The sequence below is a fragment of the Biomphalaria glabrata genome, chromosome 8, assembly GCF_947242115.1.
Source record: "Biomphalaria glabrata chromosome 8, xgBioGlab47.1, whole genome shotgun sequence".
Classification (NCBI taxonomy): Eukaryota; Metazoa; Mollusca; class Gastropoda; family Planorbidae; genus Biomphalaria; species Biomphalaria glabrata.
The window spans coordinates 12,061,674-12,085,628 of NC_074718.1; the positions used below are offsets into that span (position 1 = coordinate 12,061,674).

At 38.3% G+C, this 23,955-nt stretch overlaps 1 protein-coding gene across 3 annotated transcripts; it reads right to left on the minus strand.

Moving 5' to 3' along the window:
- Nucleotides 1-1,942: 1,942 nt before the first annotated feature.
- LOC106054614 (uncharacterized) lies at nt 1,943-22,397 on the minus strand. 3 transcript variants are annotated; one of them, XM_056038431.1, is made up of 2 exons: nt 22,273-22,397; nt 1,943-6,953 (listed from the first exon to the last, which is right to left on the minus strand). In XM_056038431.1, exon 2 carries the CDS (start codon nt 6,905-6,907, stop codon nt 5,744-5,746), a length of 1,164 nt encoding a protein of 387 aa, XP_055894406.1. In that variant the 5' UTR covers nt 6,908-6,953; nt 22,273-22,397; the 3' UTR covers nt 1,943-5,743. The 3 variants fall into 3 exon arrangements, with proteins under 3 accessions (XP_055894406.1, XP_013066011.2, XP_013066012.2); XM_013210557.2 differs by lacking the exon at nt 22,273-22,397 and adding an exon at nt 21,945-22,266; XM_013210558.2 differs by lacking the exon at nt 22,273-22,397 and adding an exon at nt 21,643-21,935.
- Nucleotides 22,398-23,955: the final 1,558 nt, after the last annotated feature.

The following is a 23,955-nucleotide window of genomic DNA, read 5'->3' on the forward strand; positions in this document are numbered from 1 at the left end:
AACGACCCCCAAGAAATCCGGTAAGTAATTAATAACGACCCCCAGTAATCCGGTAAGTAATCACCCCGATGTGAGATAGGTGGGAGGAGAGAGAGACAAAGTGTGTGTGTGTGTGTGTAAGCAGAGAGAGAGAGGAGAGAGAGACAAAGTGTGTGCGTGTGTGTGTAAGCAGAGAGAGAGAGGAGAGAGAGACAAAGTGTGTTTGTGTGTGTGTGTAAGGAGAGAAAGAGAGGAGATAGAGACAAAGTGTGTGTGTGTGTAAGGAGAGGAGAGAGAGAGGAGAGAGAGAGAGAGAGAGAGAGAGAGAAGATAGAGACAAAGTGTGTGTGTGTAAGGAGAGGAGAGAGAGAGAGAGAGAGGAGATAGAGACAAAGTGTGTGTGTGTGTAAGGAGAGGAGAGAGAGAGGAGAGAGAGAGAGAGAGAGGAGATAGAGACAAAGTGTGTGTGTGTGTGTGTGTGTAAGGAGAGAGGAGAGAGAGAGAGAGAGGTTCCAAACGTATAGGGAAAACAAATGTAAAAAAAAAAAAGAAATGTTGATAACAACCAGGAAGTACAAACTGATTGAAATAAAAATAAAAACATGATATCACTGAAAGATAGGTTCAGCAGTTGATACACAAACATTAGATTAGTAAGTTAGAGTAAGTTAGAGTAAGTTAGAGTAAGTTATAAAGGAAAATGATTGGCTGTAATTGTGTGTTTTGTTTGTTTGTTTTTTCAAGTTTAAAGAAATATTTTTAAATCGATGTTATGTTTTTAAATAATCCAAAACTCATCTTCAACATTTAAAAAATACCCAGTTGTAAATGTTAAAAATCTATGTCCTAGAAAACAAAACAAAATTGTCCTCAGATTGGGTTAAAGGTGAAAGAGAGAGTGAGAGAGAATAAGTGATAGGGAAAGTGAAAGGGAGCTAGAGAAAGAGAGGATGTGAGAGACAATACGGGAGAGCGATAAAGAAAGAGAGAGACAAGGTGAGAGAGGGAGAGAGTTTTTGGATTGGTTTTTGGAGAGTTTTTGATTCAGAAATGGAGAGGTTGTGGAAGAGAAAGAGTGAGCGATACAAAGAATAAGAGGAGGGAGTCGGGGAGAGAGGCGGTAGCTGATTGGGCCACACATCCTTACGTTAAAGACATTACCAAAAGTAGGAATCAACGAACTAGTAACGAATTAAAAACCAAATAATGGCCTAATAGCCAACGAATTAACACAAGTATATACAATGCTTGTTCAGGGGAAACTACCCGGGGATTGATTTTGAAAAAAAAAAAGGAATAGTAAAGGGCCATCTTAACTCTCAATCACTGAAGCCCAACCTGTATCAGTCTGTGGGGCCATTTACAATACCGACACGCATTTCACGGACCACAATACAACAAAATAAGATCAAGGCCAATGGAACACAGCCTCTGTGACTTTAATATGTACTGTTTAAACCAAATATGGCTTGTGGACAGTAGTTTGGGAATCATTGGATACTAAATATATATAGTTCGTCCATCGTGGTTCGATGATGACCTCTTTGTCATCCAGGGGGCTGAGGGCTTTGCACTGGGGTTTTATGCCTCCTCGTGTGGCTGGTGAGACCTATGTGAGCTCGGAATGTTCGGCCGCACACTGGGCAGGTTATGCCAGCTGGAGCTAGTGTCGTGGGCCTTGCTTTTCTTTTCTGGCGTTTTTCTTCTGCCAGCGTTGTTCTTTTTTCCTCAGCAACCTGTGCGCCAGTTTTCACAGCGCGACGCCATGATGCTCTGTCATGTGCCTCTGTCTCCCAGGTGGCTGGGTCTATGCTGAACGCCTTCAGAGAAGCTTTGAAGGTGTCCCTGAAGCGCTTTCTTTGACCACCTTTACATATACTAAATATATATCATTTCTGGTCTACTCCACATTTCAAAGTGAGCAGTTATCTTATAATGCTTGTAACCAACACCAACACATAAGTGGCTACTAAATATATTTGTTTTTTAATGTCAGCTTCTTTGTTTAGCCAAAAATAGCATAAATTATAGGAGCATATACTTTCATAGGTATACTACGCCGCCCAACTAAATAATTATTATGTACATTTTTTTTAAAAGGACAAATTTGTAAAAATAAATTTTATACATGACTCGCAATTTATACAATGAAAACGTCAGTAATTTTCAGACTAAAGACTCACATAAACACACGTGTATTGTGTTGTATTGAAAAACAAAAAAACTATTATTATTATTTTCTGTGCTAGTCACAAAAACGTGACTAGCCAAACATATTTACAATCACATCCAAATAAATCTACAATCACAGTCAGACAAATCTAAATTCACTTGCAAGACATACCTACAACCACATTTAAATGAATATACAATCACATACATACAAATCTACAATCACATTTAAACGAATCTACAATCACAGTCAGACAAATCTACAATCACATTTAAACAAATCTAAAATCAATTCCAGACAAGTCTACAATAACTTGAAAACAAATCTACTATCACATACATACAAATCTACAATCACACCATTATAAGTTTTATGTGAACATCGAGGCCTTAGGTATAGATTTAGATCTAGAACAATGACTCATAAATCCTAATGTGTATGCTGATAAAAAACAGATACAGTATATTGAATGATAAGATAGATCACAACTTGTTCATTGCTTTGGGGTCCTGGAGGATAAAGGAACTCAAAAACAGCTACTCGTTATATCTCGTTGGCGTAGCAATAAGTTTTTTGTGCTTCCATAGATTCCATTATGCGGACCAATTCAGTTCTTGTGCAGGTAAATACATACATCTTCAACATAAATACCTACATATTCTACAGGTAAATACATACATCTTCAACATAAATACATACATCTTAAATACATACATCATCTACAGGTAAATACATACATTTTCAACATAAATACCTACATATTCTACAGGTAAATGCATACATCTTTTACAAGTTAATACATACATCCCCAACATAAATACATATATCTATAACATAAATACATAGAGCATTAAAAACATATATCTTCAACATGAATACATACTTCTTCAACATGAATACATGCATCTTCTACAGGTAATTACATACATTTGCAACATAAATACTTATATCCTCAACATAAATACTTACATTTTCAACATAAATACATACATCCTCGACATAAATACTTACATTTTCAACAGAAATACTTACATTTTCAACATAAATACTTACATTCTCAACATAAATACTTACATTTTCAACATAAATACATACATCCTCGACATAAATACTTACATTTTCAACATAAATACTTACATTTTCAACATAAATACTTACATTTTCAACATAAATACTTACAACATAAATACTTACAACATAAATGCATACATCCTCAACATATATCTTTGTTCTGAACATGACATCAATAAATAAGCAAGGAGATATAATGACAGTCAGAACAAAAATACAAATGAGCATGAAAAGAGCTATGGAGAATAACTGGCTGGAGTGACACCATTAAACAATATAAACCGATGATATATATATATGTGTATATCACAAACTCGTTGATTAGTTCAGTCTAGAGGTGGGGGGTTGGGGCTTTCAAAACAAAATACAAAGGAGGATGGGTGGTAAAGACACAGATGAGAAGCATTTCTTGTCCCAAGATTCACATACACACATTTTTTGGTAAGGTTCTATCACCTCATCTATCACATGATTTGTCCCTTGACTTTCGTCATAGTGGTGCTGTGACAGTTCGTGTAGCCAGAGATGAACATCGATTGGTGACAAGTAGTGGCCTGGTAAGGAACTCTCCCGTGCGGCGTAGTGCCTCATAGCCTCCATACAGATCTAGTTGCGGACACTCTTGCAAGACGTGCACCACCGTTTCTTTTGACTCCCCGGAATGTCGGCAACGGGTATTACGATTGGGCCGGAACCGGGCAAAGAATGCACCAATGGGGCAGTGTCCCGTATCAACAGTTCCGACCGTTTTAGCCTCCACCACGGGTCGTCTTGGTAAGGGTAGGCGCATGTGCTGCCAGACTCCCCTGTCAGTTTAAGATTCATCCCAGGATTTCAATCATTTTCCATGTACCCACTCTCGTTTACTGTCGTAGCCTGTTGAAACGTACTTTGGGCCTCGAAAGTGGGCATGGCCAGCGCTCATTGTGCTCACACCGCAGTGCGAGGGCACCCACTGCATAAAGATGACAGCTCCAATAAGTCGACGGATGTTATTTGCGGCGCCGAGAGCCTCTTCCACCATTTGGGACTTTCCCCCTAAGCCAGCCTTGGCTTGGAGGCAGCACTGGGAGTCGGTACCATTACAACGGTAGTCGCAACGGTTTTCTATTCACGCAGTTTTTGGAGCTTGTGGTTGAGTGAGATTGTTATCGCCGTTAGTTCAGCGTCGAAGCTACAAGCAGCGAGGCCGCATGTGCTTGACAGCTTGTCTGGGTCCGGGTAACAGATATAGGCCTTATACCCGGCTCTCATGGGGTCCTTCAGAACCGACCAGTCTGTATAACAATAGATGTCATTAGGAGGGTAGGTGTTCGCGTAACCAAATCCCTCCACTTGTCAGCAGCTGTTTTTAAGATACATGCAGTTCCATTCTTGTACGTGTAAGTGTCTATAAATCTATTTAAATGTGTTGTATTAAAGAGTGTGTTTATTTATGTGCTGAAAACATACACTCTCAATGACATGACAAGATTGTATGCTGCCAGTTAAGTATTCACAGCTCATACTCTTTACATATTTAGAACTACTTTCTGCTTGCAGTGAGAATCAGACATTTAGAAATGTAGCCAGGGAGGGTAGGGATTACAAAAAATTACACGAAAACGTAAAATTATAGTCTAACCCTCTCTTGACTCGTAGATGCTTAAAAAGCTGGCCCATAAATGTTTATAGAATAAAAATGTGTTAAAATTATTTTTGTTTAAAATATGTTTCAACAGAGAATTAGGCTCTATATAGACTGCAGCATTTTATGGACTGACCTAACCTTTTGTAATAAAATGAATAATGCTGGAGACATTTTAAAGTACTCTTGCTTTTGTCTCCTTGGCATTGTATTTTTCATTTAGTTTCTAAATTTTAAATTAATTTATAGTTTGTGGAGTTTCCCTTCTGAGATGTTGGCTCTGGGCAGCTGCACTGTATGCGCAGTCGTAAACCCGGCCCTGCTAAGATAAGACCACTGTAGATTCTGGTATAAGGGTAAAGTAATGTTTTTATTTGAAGATTTGTATCTTAGGGAAAAAATAACCAGCATTTGTACAAGATCAATAAATGTATTACATCCTATTAATAATAATGATTTCTCGTTCGTATAAATGAAATATCACAGAATAAATGTCCAAATAATGTATGGACTTAATAAACCTGGCAACAAGTTTTGTTGTTGTTGTTGTTGTTTAAATCGGAGGTGCATATATAGGTCAGACTGATATAGCGTCTGCAACTTCCTTTATTGCACACAAATTATTAGAGACTGTTGTGAATTACGGTGACGCAGGTAAAATTAGCTGTTTCCTTCAAAAGCTAATACTTTCAAATAAGCTTAAATATAAAATTGTATACAGTTCTACTTGAATTATAGTAAAAACAAACGTTGACAAAACAGACATTCTAAAAATAAAAGACATTCTAAAGCAATTTTCAAAGAAACATTCTGTAAAGTCCACTTTCATTTTTTTTACTGGTCCTAGTACATGGAGAAGAAACAGAATCTCTCCTTTAATAGAATTGAATGTCCTAACTTTCAAAGAAGCCTTTCTTCAAAGCAATGTTTGTTTTTGGAAGTTTCTCCATGGTAGAGTAATGCTTTAACAGGTCGTTAATATCCTTGAACTCTTTGACTCTGTCAATCGTCCATTTTGAATTCACTTCGTAAATTTTATACTCCTTGACCTGCCCACCCTCCGCTAGAAACGCCAGGACTTTTTCATCCCCTTTCCTGGACTTGCGGATGAGGTAGGTCCCTGGATGCCTCTTTGCTAGAAGACGCTGGTTCAGTTCTTCGCGGTCAGGGTTTTCTTCGTGGATGGTGCACAGCGCCTCGAGCGTGTGTACAACAAAGTCGTCCGGGATCTCGTACGTCTCGTCCTCCAGACCGGGAATATTGACGTAGTTGGGGCAGCCTTCCATCACGTCGCTGTATCGGGGAGGGGGCACTGGAGGTGCCGCGTCAGAGCGGGACCGCAATACGGGCTTAGAGTTCGCGCGCTTTTCAGCCTCACTTTCGAAAATGGCAGACGTGGACGTCTTCCTGAATTTACCAGCAGACGACGAAGGAGAAGTTTGGTCTTTCTGAGGAAGAGAAAACGACCTGCTAGTTTTGCCCACTTTGCTTCCACCACTTCCGGAATCAGAACTTTCTTCTTCCGAATCGCTGGTCATTTCCGGGATCATCTCATCCGAGATGTCTATCGCTTTTTCGATTAAATAATATTCATCATTGTCCTCTTCACTAAGGGATATTGACCTCAGTTTTTCTGACATTGTGGTATCAGGGATGGTCATGCCGTTAGCAACATACATCTGCCTTTTGATGGCCTTCATCCAGTCCAGTCTTTCTGAATTACTAATGCAACTAAATGTTTTTATCTTGTTGGGGTCCGTGTTGTGGGCGGGGTGGACCGAAAATGCCCAGTCCTGCCCTTTGGTGTCTACCCTTTTCACTGTGTTGTAGCCCTGCAGGGAAAAAGAAGATTTTGGCGCCTTGGAGTTCTCGTCTACGTAAACGTTCAGATCTGACTCCCTCATGATGACAAACCGGCGAGGCCAGCGCCCAAAGTTCAGGGTATTATTTTTCTTTCGAAGCAGCCCATACTTAACAACCATCTTGGGCTGTTTTATCAGACTCTGGGCGGACATGTCATTGCCGTACAGTTTCATGTTGGCCGGAAGTGTTGTCATGGTTTTAATGAACAGACGAGCAGAAAATATAGGTTAGTGTCATCGCCTGTAAACAAAAAGCATTTAGTTTAAAATTAGTAAAATTCATAATAAACAAAAGAGATACAAGACACCGATAGCAAAGACAAACAGACAGAAACACTCTTTTGTTCCCCTGGCAACCAAATCATTAAATAAGAACAATCTGGTATAAACTTTGTCACATGTAAATTATGAGTGAGTCTGGTGTGAATGTACATTTTGGTTTCTTATAGTTATAATGTTTTTTGTTTGGTGTAATGCACAAATTGTAAGACAAATTTCCTTACGGATAATAAAGATTATTATTATTATTATATTTTTACAAACTGAATGTTACTCTTATCTTCTAATGTTCTACTCTAAGAAACCTGATTTATATCGAGCATTACATGGTACATGTATTTAACATGTACGAGTTCGTTTTGTCACTGTTTTACCAAGCTCAGATCTGCAGTATTCTAAGTTTCAACACCTCTGCCTGGTTCGGCAATCTCAATAATGAAAAGATATAAACTAAAACTTAATAAAATACTAAATGCTGCTAATAAGAACACTGGTAACAACCAAGCTCCAACTTTGACACCTATTCGAGACAAACATTGCTAAAAAAGCTATGAAGATTTTAAGCGTAAAACAATCCTTTCTTGTTCAGGATTTCAACAATTTACAATCTCTACCTTTGTGTATGTCACCGATCACAAGGACAAATAGATCTATACACAAAGAACTCGTTTGTTTATTTGGCTATGGTATTGCTACATAAAATGTAACTTGCTGTTGTAAATATCACTTGTAATGTTGAACAGAAACTTTGGTATGAACGTGGAAGTGTATAAATTGTTTGCTCTTATAATGTATTGTCATTTGTAATGAACAACTTGTAAAACATATTTCCTGACGGATACTAAGATTGTTATTATTAAGTATAACTATTTATAATTTTTATTATAATTATTTATAAAATAATGTACATGATACTTTAAAATATCAAGAATAAGTTTTGGGGAAACATCGTTTTGTCTCCTTTACCGAGTGTAAGGGTACGATCCTTGTAGGTTAGGATGTAAGACAGTGAAACCCGAAATACGGCCCGCGGGTCACATTCGGTCAACTATGTTGTTTTACCCGGCCCGCCGAAACATCGGCACAAAGTGTAGAAAATCCTCTCGCCTCAAACATAATAATGTCTTTCTCTGCGCTAGGGTAAATGGATTGATACCGATAGTAAGCCAACATATTTATTTTATAAAGAAGGAGTGCCTCTTTTACAAGAACATAACATTCAACAGATTTATGAAACCAAATACAAAAATAAATAAGGTGGCATTCTTGGTTTGAGACACAATTGATAGATGACACCAAAAGTGGAGGACTGGTGAGAATAGTTTAAAAAAAACAAGAAGAAAATGAGTCAAGTGTAAAGCTATTTTCTATTTCCCATGACAAGGCTACCGACATATTTGATACCGCTCAAAATTTTGGTATTTACTGACGGTCAAAACAAGTTTTGAACTCAGAGACGTTCATAGCTATAACGAGCTTACATGGGACCACCAGTGGCGAAGTGCGGTCAAAGAAGTTTTTCTACCCTCACAGTTAATTTTATTTTTTTGCTTAGGAGAAATAGGTGAGAGTGACTACTGATAGTGCCACAAGGATGATTGACAGTAAGAGTTATTAGAAAAGTTGTTGAGCCTCTGTGGCTTCATTGAAGTATTCACCAACCATATCTATGCGGCAAGGTGTTCGATCATCAGATCGTCTTCAGTCTGGATCATCTGATGATGATCTTGTTCAGTCTGGAACATGTGATAATGATTGTGTTCAGTCTAGACCATGTGATGATGATTGTGTTCAGTCTAGACCATGTGATGATGATCTTGTTCAGTCTGGACCATGTGATAATGATCTTGTTCAGTCTGGACCATGTGATGATGATTGTGTTCAGTCTAGACCATGTGATGATGATCTTGTTCAGTCTGGACCATGTGATGATGATCTTGTTCAGTCTATACCATGTGATGATGATCTTGTTCAATCTAGACCATGTGATGATGATCTTGTTCAGTCTAGACCATGTGATGATGATCTTGTTCAGTCTGGACCATGTGATGATGATCTTGTTCAGTCTGGACCATGTGATGATGATCTTGTTCAGTCTGGACCATGTGATGATGATCTTGTTCAGTCTAGACCATGTGATGATGATCTTGTTCAGTCTGGACCATGTGATGATGATCTTGTTCAGTCTAGACCATGTGATAATGATTGTGTTCAGTCTAGACCATGTGATAATGAATGTGTTCAGTCTGGACCATGTGATAATGATTGTGTTCAGTCTGGACCATGTGATAATGATTGTGTTCAGTCTAGACCATGTGATAATGATTGTGTTCAGTCTAGACCAAGTGATGATGATTGTGTTCAGTCTAGACCATGTGATGATGATCTTGTTCAGTCTGGACCATGTGATGATGATCTTGTTCAGTCTGGACCATGTGATGATGATCTTGTTCAGTCTATACCATGTGATGATGATCTTGTTCAATCTAGACCATGTGATGATGATCTTGTTCAGTCTAGACCATGTGATGATGATCTTGTTCAGTCTGGACCATGTGATGATGATCTTGTTCAGTCTGGACCATGTGATGATGATCTTGTTCAGTCTGGACCATGTGATGATGATCTTGTTCAGTCTAGACCATGTGATGATGATCTTGTTCAGTCTAGACCATGTGATGATGATCTTGTTCAGTCTAGACCATGTGATGATGATCTTGTTCAGTCTAGACCATGTGATGATGATCTTGTTCAGTCTAGACCATGTGATGATGATCTTGTTCAGTCTAGACCATGTGATGATGATCTTGTTCAGTCTAGACCATGTGATGATGATCTTGTTCAGTCTGGACCATGTGATGATGATCTTGTTCAGTCTGGACCATGTGATAATGAATGTGTTCAGTCTAGACCATGTGATAATGAATGTGTTCAGTCTGGACCATGTGATAATGATTGTGTTAAGTCTGGACCATGTGATAATGATTGTGTTCAGTCTAGACCATGTGATAATGATTGTGTTCAGTCTAGACCATGTGATGATGATTGTGTTCAGTCTAGACCATGTGATGATGATCTTGTTCAGTCTGGACCATGTGATGATGATCTTGTTCAGTCTGGACCATGTGATGATGATTGTGTTCAGTCTAGACCATGTGATGATGATCTTGTTCAGTCTGGACCATGTGATGATGATCTTGTTCAGTCTGGACCATGTGATGATGATCTTGTTCAGTCTGGACCATGTGATAATGAATGTGTTCAGTCTGGACCATGTGATGATGATCTTGTTCAGTCTGGACCATGTGATATTGATTGTGTTCAGTCTAGACCATGTGATGATGATTGTGTTCAGTCTAGACCATGTGATGATGATCTTGTTCAGTCTGGACCATGTGATGATGATCTTGTTCAGTCTGGACCATGTGATGATGATTGTGTTCAGTCTAGACCATGTGATGATGATCTTGTTCAGTCTGGACCATGTGATGATGATCTTGTTCAGTCTGGACCATGTGATGATGATCTTGTTCAGTCTGGACCATGTGATAATGAATGTGTTCAGTCTGGACCATGTGATAATGATTGTGTTCAGTCTGGACCATGTGATAATTATTGTGTTCAGTCTAGACCATGTGATAATGATTGTGTTCAGTCTAGACCATGTGATAATGATCTTGTTCAGTCTGGACCATGTGATAATGATTGTGTTCAGTCTAGACCATGGGATAATGATTGTGTTCAGTCTAGATCATGTGATGGTGATTGTGTTCAGTCTGGACCATGTGATGATGATCTTGTTCAGTCTAGACCATGTGATGATGATCTTGTTCAGTCTAGACCATGTGATGATGATCTTGTTCAGTCTAGACCATGTGATGATGATCTTGTTCAGTCTAGACCATGTGATGATGATCTTGTTCAGTCTAGACCATGTGATGATGATCTTGTTCAGTCTAGACCATGTGATGATGATCTTGTTCAGTCTGGACCATGTGATGATGATCTTGTTCAGTCTGGACCATGTGATAATGAATGTGTTCAGTCTGGACCATGTGATAATGATTGTGTTCAGTCTGGACCATGTGATAATTATTGTGTTCAGTCTAGACCATGTGATAATGATTGTGTTCAGTCTAGACCATGTGATAATGATCTTGTTCAGTCTGGACCATGTGATAATGATTGTGTTCAGTCTAGACCATGGGATAATGATTGTGTTCAGTCTAGATCATGTGATGGTGATTGTGTTCAGTCTGGACCATGTGATGATGATCTTGTTCAGTCTAGACCATGTGATGATGATCTTGTTCAGTCTAGACCATGTGATGATGATCTTGTTCAGTCTAGACCATGTGATGATGATCTTGTTCAGTCTAGACCATGTGATGATGATCTTGTTCAGTCTAGACCATGTGATGATGATCTTGTTCAGTCTAGACCATGTGATGATGATCTTGTTCAGTCTAGACCATGTGATGATGATCTTGTTCAGTCTAGACCATGTGATGATGATCTTGTTCAGTCTAGACCATGTGATGATGATCTTGTTCAGTCTAGACCATGTGATGATGATCTTGTTCAGTCTGGACCATGTGATGATGATCTTGTTCAGTCTGGACCATGTGATAATGAATGTGTTCAGTCTAGACCATGTGATAATGAATGTGTTCAGTCTGGACCATGTGATAATGATTGTGTTCAGTCTGGACCATGTGATAATGATTGTGTTCAGTCTAGACCATGTGATAATGATTGTGTTCAGTCTAGACCATGTGATGATGATTGTGTTCAGTCTAGACCATGTGATGATGATCTTGTTCAGTCTGGACCATGTGATGATGATCTTGTTCAGTCTGGACCATGTGATGATGATTGTGTTCAGTCTAGACCATGTGATGATGATCTTGTTCAGTCTGGACCATGTGATGATGATCTTGTTCAGTCTGGACCATGTGATGATGATCTTGTTCAGTCTGGACCATGTGATAATGAATGTGTTCAGTCTGGACCATGTGATAATGATTGTGTTCAGTCTGGACCATGTGATAATTATTGTGTTCAGTCTAGACCATGTGATAATGATTGTGTTCAGTCTAGACCATGTGATAATGATCTTGTTCAGTCTGGACCATGTGATAATGATTGTGTTCAGTCTAGACCATGGGATAATGATTGTGTTCAGTCTAGATCATGTGATGGTGATTGTGTTCAGTCTGGACCATGTGATGATGATCTTGTTCAGTCTGGACCATGTGATGATGATCTTGTTCAGTCTATACCATGTGATGATGATCTTGTTCAATCTAGACCATGTGATGATGATCTTGTTCAGTCTAGACCATGTGATGATGATCTTGTTCAGTCTGGACCATGTGATGATGATCTTGTTCAGTCTGGACCATGTGATGATGATCTTGTTCAGTCTGGACCATGTGATGATGATCTTGTTCAGTCTAGACCATGTGATGATGATCTTGTTCAGTCTAGACCATGTGATGATGATCTTGTTCAGTCTAGACCATGTGATGATGATCTTGTTCAGTCTAGACCATGTGATGATGATCTTGTTCAGTCTAGACCATGTGATGATGATCTTGTTCAGTCTAGACCATGTGATGATGATCTTGTTCAGTCTGGACCATGTGATGATGATCTTGTTCAGTCTGGACCATGTGATAATGAATGTGTTCAGTCTAGACCATGTGATAATGAATGTGTTCAGTCTGGACCATGTGATAATGATTGTGTTCAGTCTGGACCATGTGATAATGATTGTGTTCAGTCTAGACCATGTGATAATGATTGTGTTCAGTCTAGACCATGTGATGATGATTGTGTTCAGTCTAGACCATGTGATGATGATCTTGTTCAGTCTGGACCATGTGATGATGATCTTGTTCAGTCTGGACCATGTGATGATGATTGTGTTCAGTCTAGACCATGTGATGATGATCTTGTTCAGTCTGGACCATGTGATGATGATCTTGTTCAGTCTGGACCATGTGATGATGATCTTGTTCAGTCTGGACCATGTGATAATGAATGTGTTCAGTCTGGACCATGTGATAATGATTGTGTTCAGTCTGGACCATGTGATAATTATTGTGTTCAGTCTAGACCATGTGATAATGATTGTGTTCAGTCTAGACCATGTGATAATGATCTTGTTCAGTCTGGACCATGTGATAATGATTGTGTTCAGTCTAGACCATGGGATAATGATTGTGTTCAGTCTAGATCATGTGATGGTGATTGTGTTCAGTCTGGACCATGTGATGATGATCTTGTTCAGTCTAGACCATGTGATGATGATCTTGTTCAGTCTAGACCATGTGATGATGATCTTGTTCAGTCTAGACCATGTGATGATGATCTTGTTCAGTCTAGACCATGTGATGATGATCTTGTTCAGTCTAGACCATGTGATGATGATCTTGTTCAGTCTAGACCATGTGATGATGATCTTGTTCAGTCTGGACCATGTGATGATGATCTTGTTCAGTCTGGACCATGTGATAATGAATGTGTTCAGTCTAGACCATGTGATAATGAATGTGTTCAGTCTGGACCATGTGATAATGATTGTGTTCAGTCTGGACCATGTGATAATGATTGTGTTCAGTCTAGACCATGTGATAATGATTGTGTTCAGTCTAGACCATGTGATGATGATTGTGTTCAGTCTAGACCATGTGATGATGATCTTGTTCAGTCTGGACCATGTGATGATGATCTTGTTCAGTCTGGACCATGTGATGATGATTGTGTTCAGTCTAGACCATGTGATGATGATCTTGTTCAGTCTGGACCATGTGATGATGATCTTGTTCAGTCTGGACCATGTGATGATGATCTTGTTCAGTCTGGACCATGTGATAATGAATGTGTTCAGTCTGGACCATGTGATAATGATTGTGTTCAGTCTGGACCATGTGATAATTATTGTGTTCAGTCTAGACCATGTGATAATGATTGTGTTCAGTCTAGACCATGTGATAATGATCTTGTTCAGTCTGGACCATGTGATAATGATTGTGTTCAGTCTAGACCATGGGATAATGATTGTGTTCAGTCTAGATCATGTGATGGTTATTGTGTTCAGTCTGGACCATGTGATGATGATCTTGTTCAGTCTGGACCATGTGATGATGATCTTGTTCAGTCTATACCATGTGATGATGATCTTGTTCAATCTAGACCATGTGATGATGATCTTGTTCAGTCTAGACCATGTGATGATGATCTTGTTCAGTCTGGACCATGTGATGATGATCTTGTTCAGTCTGGACCATGTGATGATGATCTTGTTCAGTCTGGACCATGTGATGATGATCTTGTTCAGTCTAGACCATGTGATGATGATCTTGTTCAGTCTAGACCATGTGATGATGATCTTGTTCAGTCTAGACCATGTGATGATGATCTTGTTCAGTCTAGACCATGTGATGATGATCTTGTTCAGTCTAGACCATGTGATGATGATCTTGTTCAGTCTAGACCATGTGATGATGATCTTGTTCAGTCTGGACCATGTGATGATGATCTTGTTCAGTCTGGACCATGTGATAATGAATGTGTTCAGTCTATACCATGTGATAATGAATGTGTTCAGTCTGGACCATGTGATAATGATTGTGTTCAGTCTGGACCATGTGATAATGATTGTGTTCAGTCTAGACCATGTGATAATGATTGTGTTCAGTCTAGACCATGTGATGATGATTGTGTTCAGTCTAGACCATGTGATGATGATCTTGTTCAGTCTGGACCATGTGATGATGATCTTGTTCAGTCTGGACCATGTGATGATGATTGTGTTCAGTCTAGACCATGTGATGATGATCTTGTTCAGTCTGGACCATGTGATGATGATCTTGTTCAGTCTGGACCATGTGATGATGATCTTGTTCAGTCTGGACCATGTGATAATGAATGTGTTCAGTCTGGACCATGTGATAATGATTGTGTTCAGTCTGGACCATGTGATAATTATTGTGTTCAGTCTAGACCATGTGATAATGATTGTGTTCAGTCTAGACCATGTGATAATGATCTTGTTCAGTCTGGACCATGTGATAATGATTGTGTTCAGTCTAGACCATGGGATAATGATTGTGTTCAGTCTAGATCATGTGATGGTGATTGTGTTCAGTCTGGACCATGTGATGATGATCTTGTTCAGTCTAGACCATGTGATGATGATCTTGTTCAGTCTAGACCATGTGATGATGATCTTGTTCAGTCTAGACCATGTGATGATGATCTTGTTCAGTCTAGACCATGTGATGATGATCTTGTTCAGTCTAGACCATGTGATGATGATCTTGTTCAGTCTAGACCATGTGATGATGATCTTGTTCAGTCTGGACCATGTGATGATGATCTTGTTCAGTCTGGACCATGTGATAATGAATGTGTTCAGTCTGGACCATGTGATAATGATTGTGTTCAGTCTGGACCATGTGATAATGATTGTGTTCAGTCTGGACCATGTGATAATGATTGTGTTCAGTCTAGACCATGTGATAATGATTGTGTTCAGTCTAGACCATGTGATAATGATCTTGTTCAGTCTGGACCATGTGATAATGATTGTGTTCAGTCTAGACCATGGGATAATGATTGTGTTCAGTCTAGATCATGTGATGGTGATTGTGTTCAGTCTGGACCATGTGATGATGATCTTGTTCAGTCTGGACCATGTGATGATGATCTTGTTCAGTCTGGACCATGTGATAATGAATGTGTTCAGTCTAGACCATGTGATAATGATTGTGTTCAGTCTGGACCATGTGATGGTGATCTTTTTCAGTCTTGACCATGTGATGATGATCTTGTTCAGTCTGGACCATGTGATAATGATTGTGTTCAGTCTAGACCATGTGATAATGAATGTTTTCAGTCTGGACCATGTGATGATGATCTTGTTCAGTCTAGACCATGTGATGATGATCTTGTTCAGTCTGGACCATGTGATAATGATTGTGTTCAGTCTAGACCATGTGATGATGATCTTGTTCAGTCTGGACCATGTGATGATGATCTTGTTCAGTCTGGACCATGTGATAATGATTGTGTTCAGTCTGGACCATGTGATAATGAATGTGTTCAGTCTGGTCCATGTGATAATGATTGTGTTCAGTCTGGACCATGTGATATTGATTGTGTTCAGTCTAGACCATGTGATAATGATTGTGTTCAGTCTAGACCATGTGATAATGATCTTGTTCAGTCTGGACCATGTGATAATGATTGTGCTCAGTCTGGACCATGTGATGGTGATCTTGTTCAGTCTGGACCATGTGATGATGATCTTGTTCAGTCTGGACCATGTGATAATGATTGTGTTCAGTCTAGACCATGTGATAATGATTGTGCTCAGTCTAGACCATGTGATAATGATCTTGTTCAGTCTGGACCATGTGATAATGATTGTGTTCAGTCTAGACCATGTCATAATGAATTAGTTCAGTCTGGACCATGTGATAATGATTGTGTTCAGTATGGACCATGTGATAATGATTGTGTTCAGTCTAGACCATGTGATAATGATTGTGTTCAGTCTAGACCATGTGATAATGATTGTGTTCAGTCTAGACCATGTGATAATGATTGTGTTCAGTCTAGACCATGTGATAATGATTGTGTTCAGTCTGGACCATGTGATAATGATTGTGTTCAGTCTAGACCATGTGATAATGATTGTGTTCAGTCTGGACCATGTGATAATGATTGTGTTCAGTCTAGACCATGTGATAATGATTGTGTTCAGTCTGGACCATGTGATGATGATCTTGTTCAGTCTGGACCATGTGATGGTGATCTTGTTCAGTCTGGACCATGTGATGGTGATCTTGCTCAGTCTGGACCATGTGATGATGATCTTGTTCAGTCTGGACCATGTGATAATGATCGCGTTCAGTCTGGACCATGTGATAATGATCGTCTTCACATTGAATAATTTTCATCCATCGAAAAATCCATCTGCGGCCAATCTCTGCAGTCGGATAATTACAAGTAGTTTAGAATTAGCTTCTCATAACTTTATGTAAGTACTAGCTTCTCATGACTTTATGTAAGTACTATCTTCTTATAACTTTATGTAAGTACTAGATTCTCATGACTTTATGTAAGTACTAGATTTTCGGGTTTTCTAATAAAAACGGTCAATTGTCTATTGCCCCCCCCCTTTTTTTTTTTGTTAATCTTTGTGTTGGTATGGCCCGCGACACGAGTGTCAGAAATTAAAATGGCCCGCCAGCCGAATAAAGTTGAGCATCACTGATGTAAGATAATGTTTAAAACAAATATTTGTGTATAAAATAATAAAACAATTGTTTTAGGGACCACTCAGAAACAAGGGAGAAAAACACATTTTGTCGCTAAAGAAATAAGGTAACTCTTGCACGTTTTGTATGTTAAGGACATCATTAACTTTACTTGTGCAATGATTTTTTTTCAATATTTTATTTACTTTTTTTAAAAACGTATTTTAAATTAATATTTATCCTGTTTTTTTTTAGGTCAAAAAACTACTAAAAATTCAAAATTTGTAAAAAATTAACATACTTTAATCTTTAATTCTGACGTTGTACCAATTTAGAGGATCCTTTTTTCTTATCTTTTAATTCAATTTCATGTATTTCTGATCACTAGTTTTTACAAAATTCAGAGTTTTAATTTGTATACAATAAACAATATGGCCGCCGTTACCATGGTAACCATCATTCAAAAAACTTTTTTTTTAGTATTATTTATTTCAGAATATCATTATATGTTACCATAACAAATTTCAAAGGCCTAGCTTCAGAAATAACAAAAATTAGATTTTCAGGGATACCTCCCAACCCAGCAGCAACTAGACCCATTTCTTATGCATACATACTTACATACATAACCGCTAGGTAAAAGCATAACTTTACATGAACTAATTACAGCTACACATGTGGAGCAGACGATGGCACAGAAACTGTTGTGATGACTAAACTTAAGGTAACAGAATTGGATACGGGAATACCTTTCGCTGTACATCTAAATGCACTGCTGATTTCATTTCATACACCCAGGAAACATATTTCCTCCCAAGGTTAATCTGACATGTTTCATATAAGATTTGTTTCGATAAAACCCGCAAGCCAATCCTAAGTTTTCATAAAATAATCCTAGCTAACAGAAATGCACCTTCTTTCCGAGTGCTATTAGAGCATGGAATGGGTTGCCTGAGCTAGCCAGGAAAACCAGTGACTTAACAGAATTTAGGTCATTGGTTAATTTGCATGACTAAATTTATGACGCGTAGGACGTAATTATCTTTTTTTGAAGTAACGTCTGTATTATATCAGATAAGATAAGAGTACACTCAGAAATGTATTTTTGATTTCCTAAATTACAAACTTAAATTTAGTTCAGTGGATTGGTCTCACAAACTTGGCTATAGGTTAAAATATACATTTGGTTGTCATATTGGATTTTTCCCATAACCAAAGCCGTCACCCAGTTCTTTTAAAAAAAAAGGAAATTACACATTAATGTCCCGTTTCGTGTGCTTTTTGACTCTACATATTGCCCTTGCTATTTTAAGTCCAGTATTAATGCCCCAGTAGTCCTATTGTATGGTTCTGATATATGGAAAACAATTGAAGCAACAGCAACAAAAACACAGACTTTCATCAACAGATGTCTGAAAAATATCTTGAAAATACACTGGTATGACAACATAGAAAACACCGAACTGTGAGAGATTGATGAACATATCGAGATCCAGATCTTAGAGAGAAAGTGGAGATGGATTGGTCGTACCCTTAGAAAAGATACCAACAACAGAGCTAGACAGGCCTTGGAGTGGAACCCCCAGGGCACAAGACGCAGAGGAAGACAAAAAAAAAAAAAAAAAAGAACATGGCGACGCAGTGTACTTGAAGAAGCAGAGAAGACCGGAAAGAGCTGGGAAGCCATTAAAAAAACTAGCAAGAGACCGTGGAGAGTGGCGTGTTTTTACTGAGGCCCTATGTTCCATGAGGAACGCAAATGAAAGATGATGATGATCAACGCCTCGGCATCTGGACCACGTCAAAATAGACTGGACCTTATCAAGCAAAGATCATTTATTACTGAAGTGTCTTGGCTTTTAGTTTTTTTCGCTTTACAAGTATGCGAAATTTCATTCCATGTTGTCCATATATCTAAACTAATACATCGCTTTAAGAGTTGATCATGAAAAATGGTTCACACGACAAATGGCTCACTGACATTTGGTTCATCGATTCATCGAAAATAGATTCATAGGATAGTAATATAGTGTTAATATTCTGCTCGCATGTTTAATTAGTCAATATTGAAAATATCTACTGAAGTCTATCATTAGTCGTGAGCAGTGTTGATAAAGATAAGATAAGATAATTTTTATTGATCCAATCTAATGGAAATTCAGTTTGACTACAATTGACAAGCTCAGCAAAACTACCTTACAAAAACAATATTGATTAAAAATTCGAACAACATTCACACACGAAACACATACACATTCAAAACCAGCGCTTTATGAATTGGACTTCTGTGTACTTCTCGATGACGACAGATTATGTTATAACACTCTGACCGAAAGTGGGATAAAGGAGTTTTTAAATCTTTCAGTAGTTGGGTGAACCAGTAGTCGGCTTTGTCGGGTGAACCATTGGTCCGTTTATTGCTACGAAATAATTACCGCGGAACCATTTTTTTGCTAACCATTTGTAGAAGAACCATTTAAAGGAATCGCATTTTACAGTATTTTGTGGGGCCAAATAAATCTCGATGGTAGGAGAGTTCCAGTAGGGCTAGGCTATCTTGATGGACAATTTTTTTTTTTCAGGAGAAGACTCTAGAGAGTAACAATATTGGTCTTAAAACACAAGTTTATGTCTTCCAGGCAGTTGTATACATCGGATTCTCCCTACTCCCCTAAGTTCTGAAGATCTCTAAAATTACTCTAACGATTCGACCTTCCTTAAGTGTATACGTCTTATTAAGTAGCTGGACTACTCAACTATTCTGGTTAAAGACAGAACGAAAAATCTAGATGTACGAACTCTGTTCTGAGTATGAAACTTATCTTTAACAAATAAGGGTTGACCTATGAAACATTTTTTGCTGGATGGCCATAAAAAAAAAGTGGGAGGGGGCTGCATTATGAGCCCAACTAAGTATGGGAGGGGGCTGCATTATGAGCCCAACTAAGTATGGGAGGGGGCTGCATTATGAGCCCAACTAAGTATGGGAGGAGGCTGCATTATGAGCCCAACTAAGTATGGGAGGGGGCTGCATTATGAGCCCAACTAAGTATGGGAGGGGGCTGCATTATGAGCCCAACTAAGTATGGGAGGGGGCTGCATTATGAGCCCAACTAAGGTATCAGCAAATGAAACTCTTAGGTGAACACATTAGCAGCAGCTGACTTCCATACGAGACTGCAGCACGTGCATGTTTGGAGAGCCTATAAGAAGACAGGGGAGTTGAATTAGCTCATACCAGGGTTGTAACCAGACACCGAGAACTACGTTAGTGGGGTCTTCGATTTAACGTTGTAGTATGCTCTTCATAAATTTTAATCCAAAAGTAATACATTATTTTTTACAGAAATATGGATTTTTTATATATTTTTTTTGTAGTAGATATGGGTACATCTTTTTACCAAATTTAATACCTTTTAAAAATCAAGAATACGTGTCAATTCGGACAAGGCCATGTCGCCCTAGACCCCTACCCGTACACGCGCATCTATGGACAGGGCAGACATTTTGTTTTTGTCATCAGTCCTTACCTGTGTCTATAAATATCTCGTGTATTGTGCACCTTGGCGACTTCGGTGCGTTTTCGTTGTATACTTATTGTGTCCATGTTACATCTTTGTGGTTGTGGTTTGTCTGTTGACTGTGTTGCAGTGTTACATGCCTGTTCTGTCTGTGACATGTTTCTTCGTTGAATGACATGATTGTATCTTGGCTCGATTGGTGTCATTGTGTTGTCTCCTATTTGTGATATGCTAATAGCAAGATGGGAGAGAGAGAGAGCGAGAAAAGACGAAAGAGAGAGAATGGAAGAAAGAGAGATGGACAAAAAAAGAGAGAGAATACAAAGAGAAGAGATTAGAGAAAAGAAAGAGAAGAGAGAAAAAGGGAGAAAAACTGAGTTGAAAATAGAGAAAGTAGAGAGAGAGAGATTAGCTAATGTACTGCTAGCTCGTCTAATCTCCGTATGACGCATGGCCATGTCATTGAGATGTGTTACATACACCGGCGCGCCCTCAGAAACTTGGCCCAAGCAGTAAAAATACTTAAAAAACTCTAATTTTATAACCCTAGCTCCTTATCAAATCGTAACATTCTACCCTATGTGGGACATAACACACTCATAAAGTACACAGAAATATAGTCATGGACGAGAATTCCTGTAAGGAAAATTGTTACAAAAAAAAAAAGCCTACACTGCAGCTTTATCGTTGGGTATTTATAATTTAAAATAATAATAATAACAATAATAAAGGTAACATAAAAAAATGCGTAGTTTTTTTTTTTTTTATTCTTTCCCCCAAATTCTTTAAGTTACATCAATTTGTGGACAGCAATTAAACAGAACAGAACTGAAAAACTGCAGATTTAACTTTCCATTACCTCGTGCCAGGATATAGTCACACCTCAGGCTCCACTACAAAGGCATACAAGGTTGTCAAACAAGTGTCTCTGAGAATAATTTGTTGACACTTGACTATTCACATAACAACAAAGTTAACGTCACATAATAGGTGGCATCAGCGGCACACTCATTACATAGCAATACCTACAACCTGAGAATAACACACAAACACACACACACACACACATTATTGCTGCAACCTACAACACACAGCACTTTCCAGACGAGACAATGTGCACCAACCTTTATATTTACCTCGTAACAAAAAAACAATACTTACTAGATTCATGCGCGTATCAAATAACAACACTGCTCTAATCCGAATTACTTCCACACATAGTTGACTTTGTCCTTATTTCCTTTAAAGTTAGATTCAACGTTACACTCGATACTCAAGATACTAAGGATAACACTTTTATAATGTAATAATTATAACGGGGGAGGGCCCCAGAAGTTTAAATATAAGTAAACCATTGACCTGAGATCGTATGTCACTGTAGATGTCGTTTACATTTAAGCCGTTTGTACACAGTGTGAAACCGTCTTGCTACCTGGCTAGATGAATACACTTCCTGCTTCACATTCTATATAGGTCTAGTGAGACTTACGATGTTCAACGTTGTGTGTATATACGGAGATAGGCCTAGATCTATTGAGATTGCACAGTACATGTCAGCTTGCAATAATTAGAACTTTTATGTGGTCACGTGGTTGGCAGTCCTCAAAAGGAAAGAACTAAAATGGCCAATCGATTTTTTTTCTTTCTGGCATGATTTCAAACAAGTGGTCCAATGTAAACTAACGGAGCGTAGATAGGGAAAGTCCCCGCCACGGGTGAAATGGTGGATTATTCGCCCGTTTTTTTTTTCCTCTAAGTGCTAAACAATCATTGAGTGAGTGAATAAAAACAAATTACCAAATCCAAAGAGCATAAATAAATAGTTACAATAACTACAACTACTGTGAGACAGAGACAAAGAGAGAGAGAGAGAGGGAGAGACTATTTCTGTTGGAAACTTATAGTTCATAGCTTCTAACATTCGCGCTGAGAATGTCTAAACCTGTCTTATCTACATTGCGGACCCATGAGCTAACCCGTTGGAGGCCGCCTCTGAGTTCGTGTGAAAACACAAACTCTCTTTTTGTAATTTTTAAAATTCTTTTTGAACAGTTCTCTAGATGACAAAGGGCCAGTTTTCGGTCAAATCTTTTATTAAAGCTCCTTCGCTGATTTTTTGTCTTCATATACCTTTTTTTTTTCTCATCGACCGGACACAACTTTGAGGCCAAATTTTGTTTTACAGAAATAGCCTACGTTTTTTAAAGTAAAAAAAAAACAACAACAACAAAAACAAAACTTGAATGTTAACTGAAAGAACATGAATAGTTATAAAAAGAAAACTTATTACGCCCCTGTACGCACCATTCAAGCCTAATATTAGCTTTAGAAACGCGAAACGTTCAATAGTATGTATTATCCTAGATCGATATATGTGTTCAATAGCACTGCGGTTTATACTTCCTGTTACACAATGACATCGACTTCTGTAATATATGTTTTAAAGTTGAATAGCTATCCTCTAAACACCAGACCTATTTATCAAGATTACTAATACAGTATGTAGGCCCTTTGAACTATCTGAACAGGTTCTAAATAAATTTGCAGCTCAATTATAATGTGTACCTTTTATTTTTTTTTTACAAAGCTTATATCAACTCTGGTGAAAAGTTTGTACACGTTATTTCTCCAACACTCAATCTCGGATCAATCTGAAATTCAGCACAATTATTTCTTTTTACATGCCAACAGAAGAATCAAGAAAGAAAAATATTTAATAATTAGTTAATGAACTATTGGTAATAAATTATTTTGTTTTGTATCTCGAACAAGGGAAAGATATTTTCCTTGACTGATACTGTGGCATAAGCTGAATTAGTTCCCTTTACTGTTTGTAGAAGGGGGGGGGGGAAGGAAAATAACTATAAATAGCTGTTAAATCATGTTCATAAGCAACTCCATGGCACTTTTTTATATATTAATGCGTTTATAGTGTTTCCCCTTCCACTTTACATTCTTGATGAGAAATCTTATAATATATTGTAAATTTGGGTGTGTACTTAGCTTATAGTGCTACTATTGGATGGGGGGGGGGGGGGATAATATTATCCTGCGCATGACGTAATGATCAAGGGCCAAGGTGTGGTGGAAGTAGTGGAAATCTTTTGAGAGATGAAAACGATTAGAATACTTATGACCCTGCCACTGATAACTCCTGACGACCATCTCTCAC

What these genes read in the sequence shown, in the direction of transcription:
- LOC106054614 (XM_056038431.1), bottom strand. Translation starts at nt 6,907, where the DNA reads ATGACAACACTTCCGGCCAACATGAAACTGTACGGCAATGACATGTCC.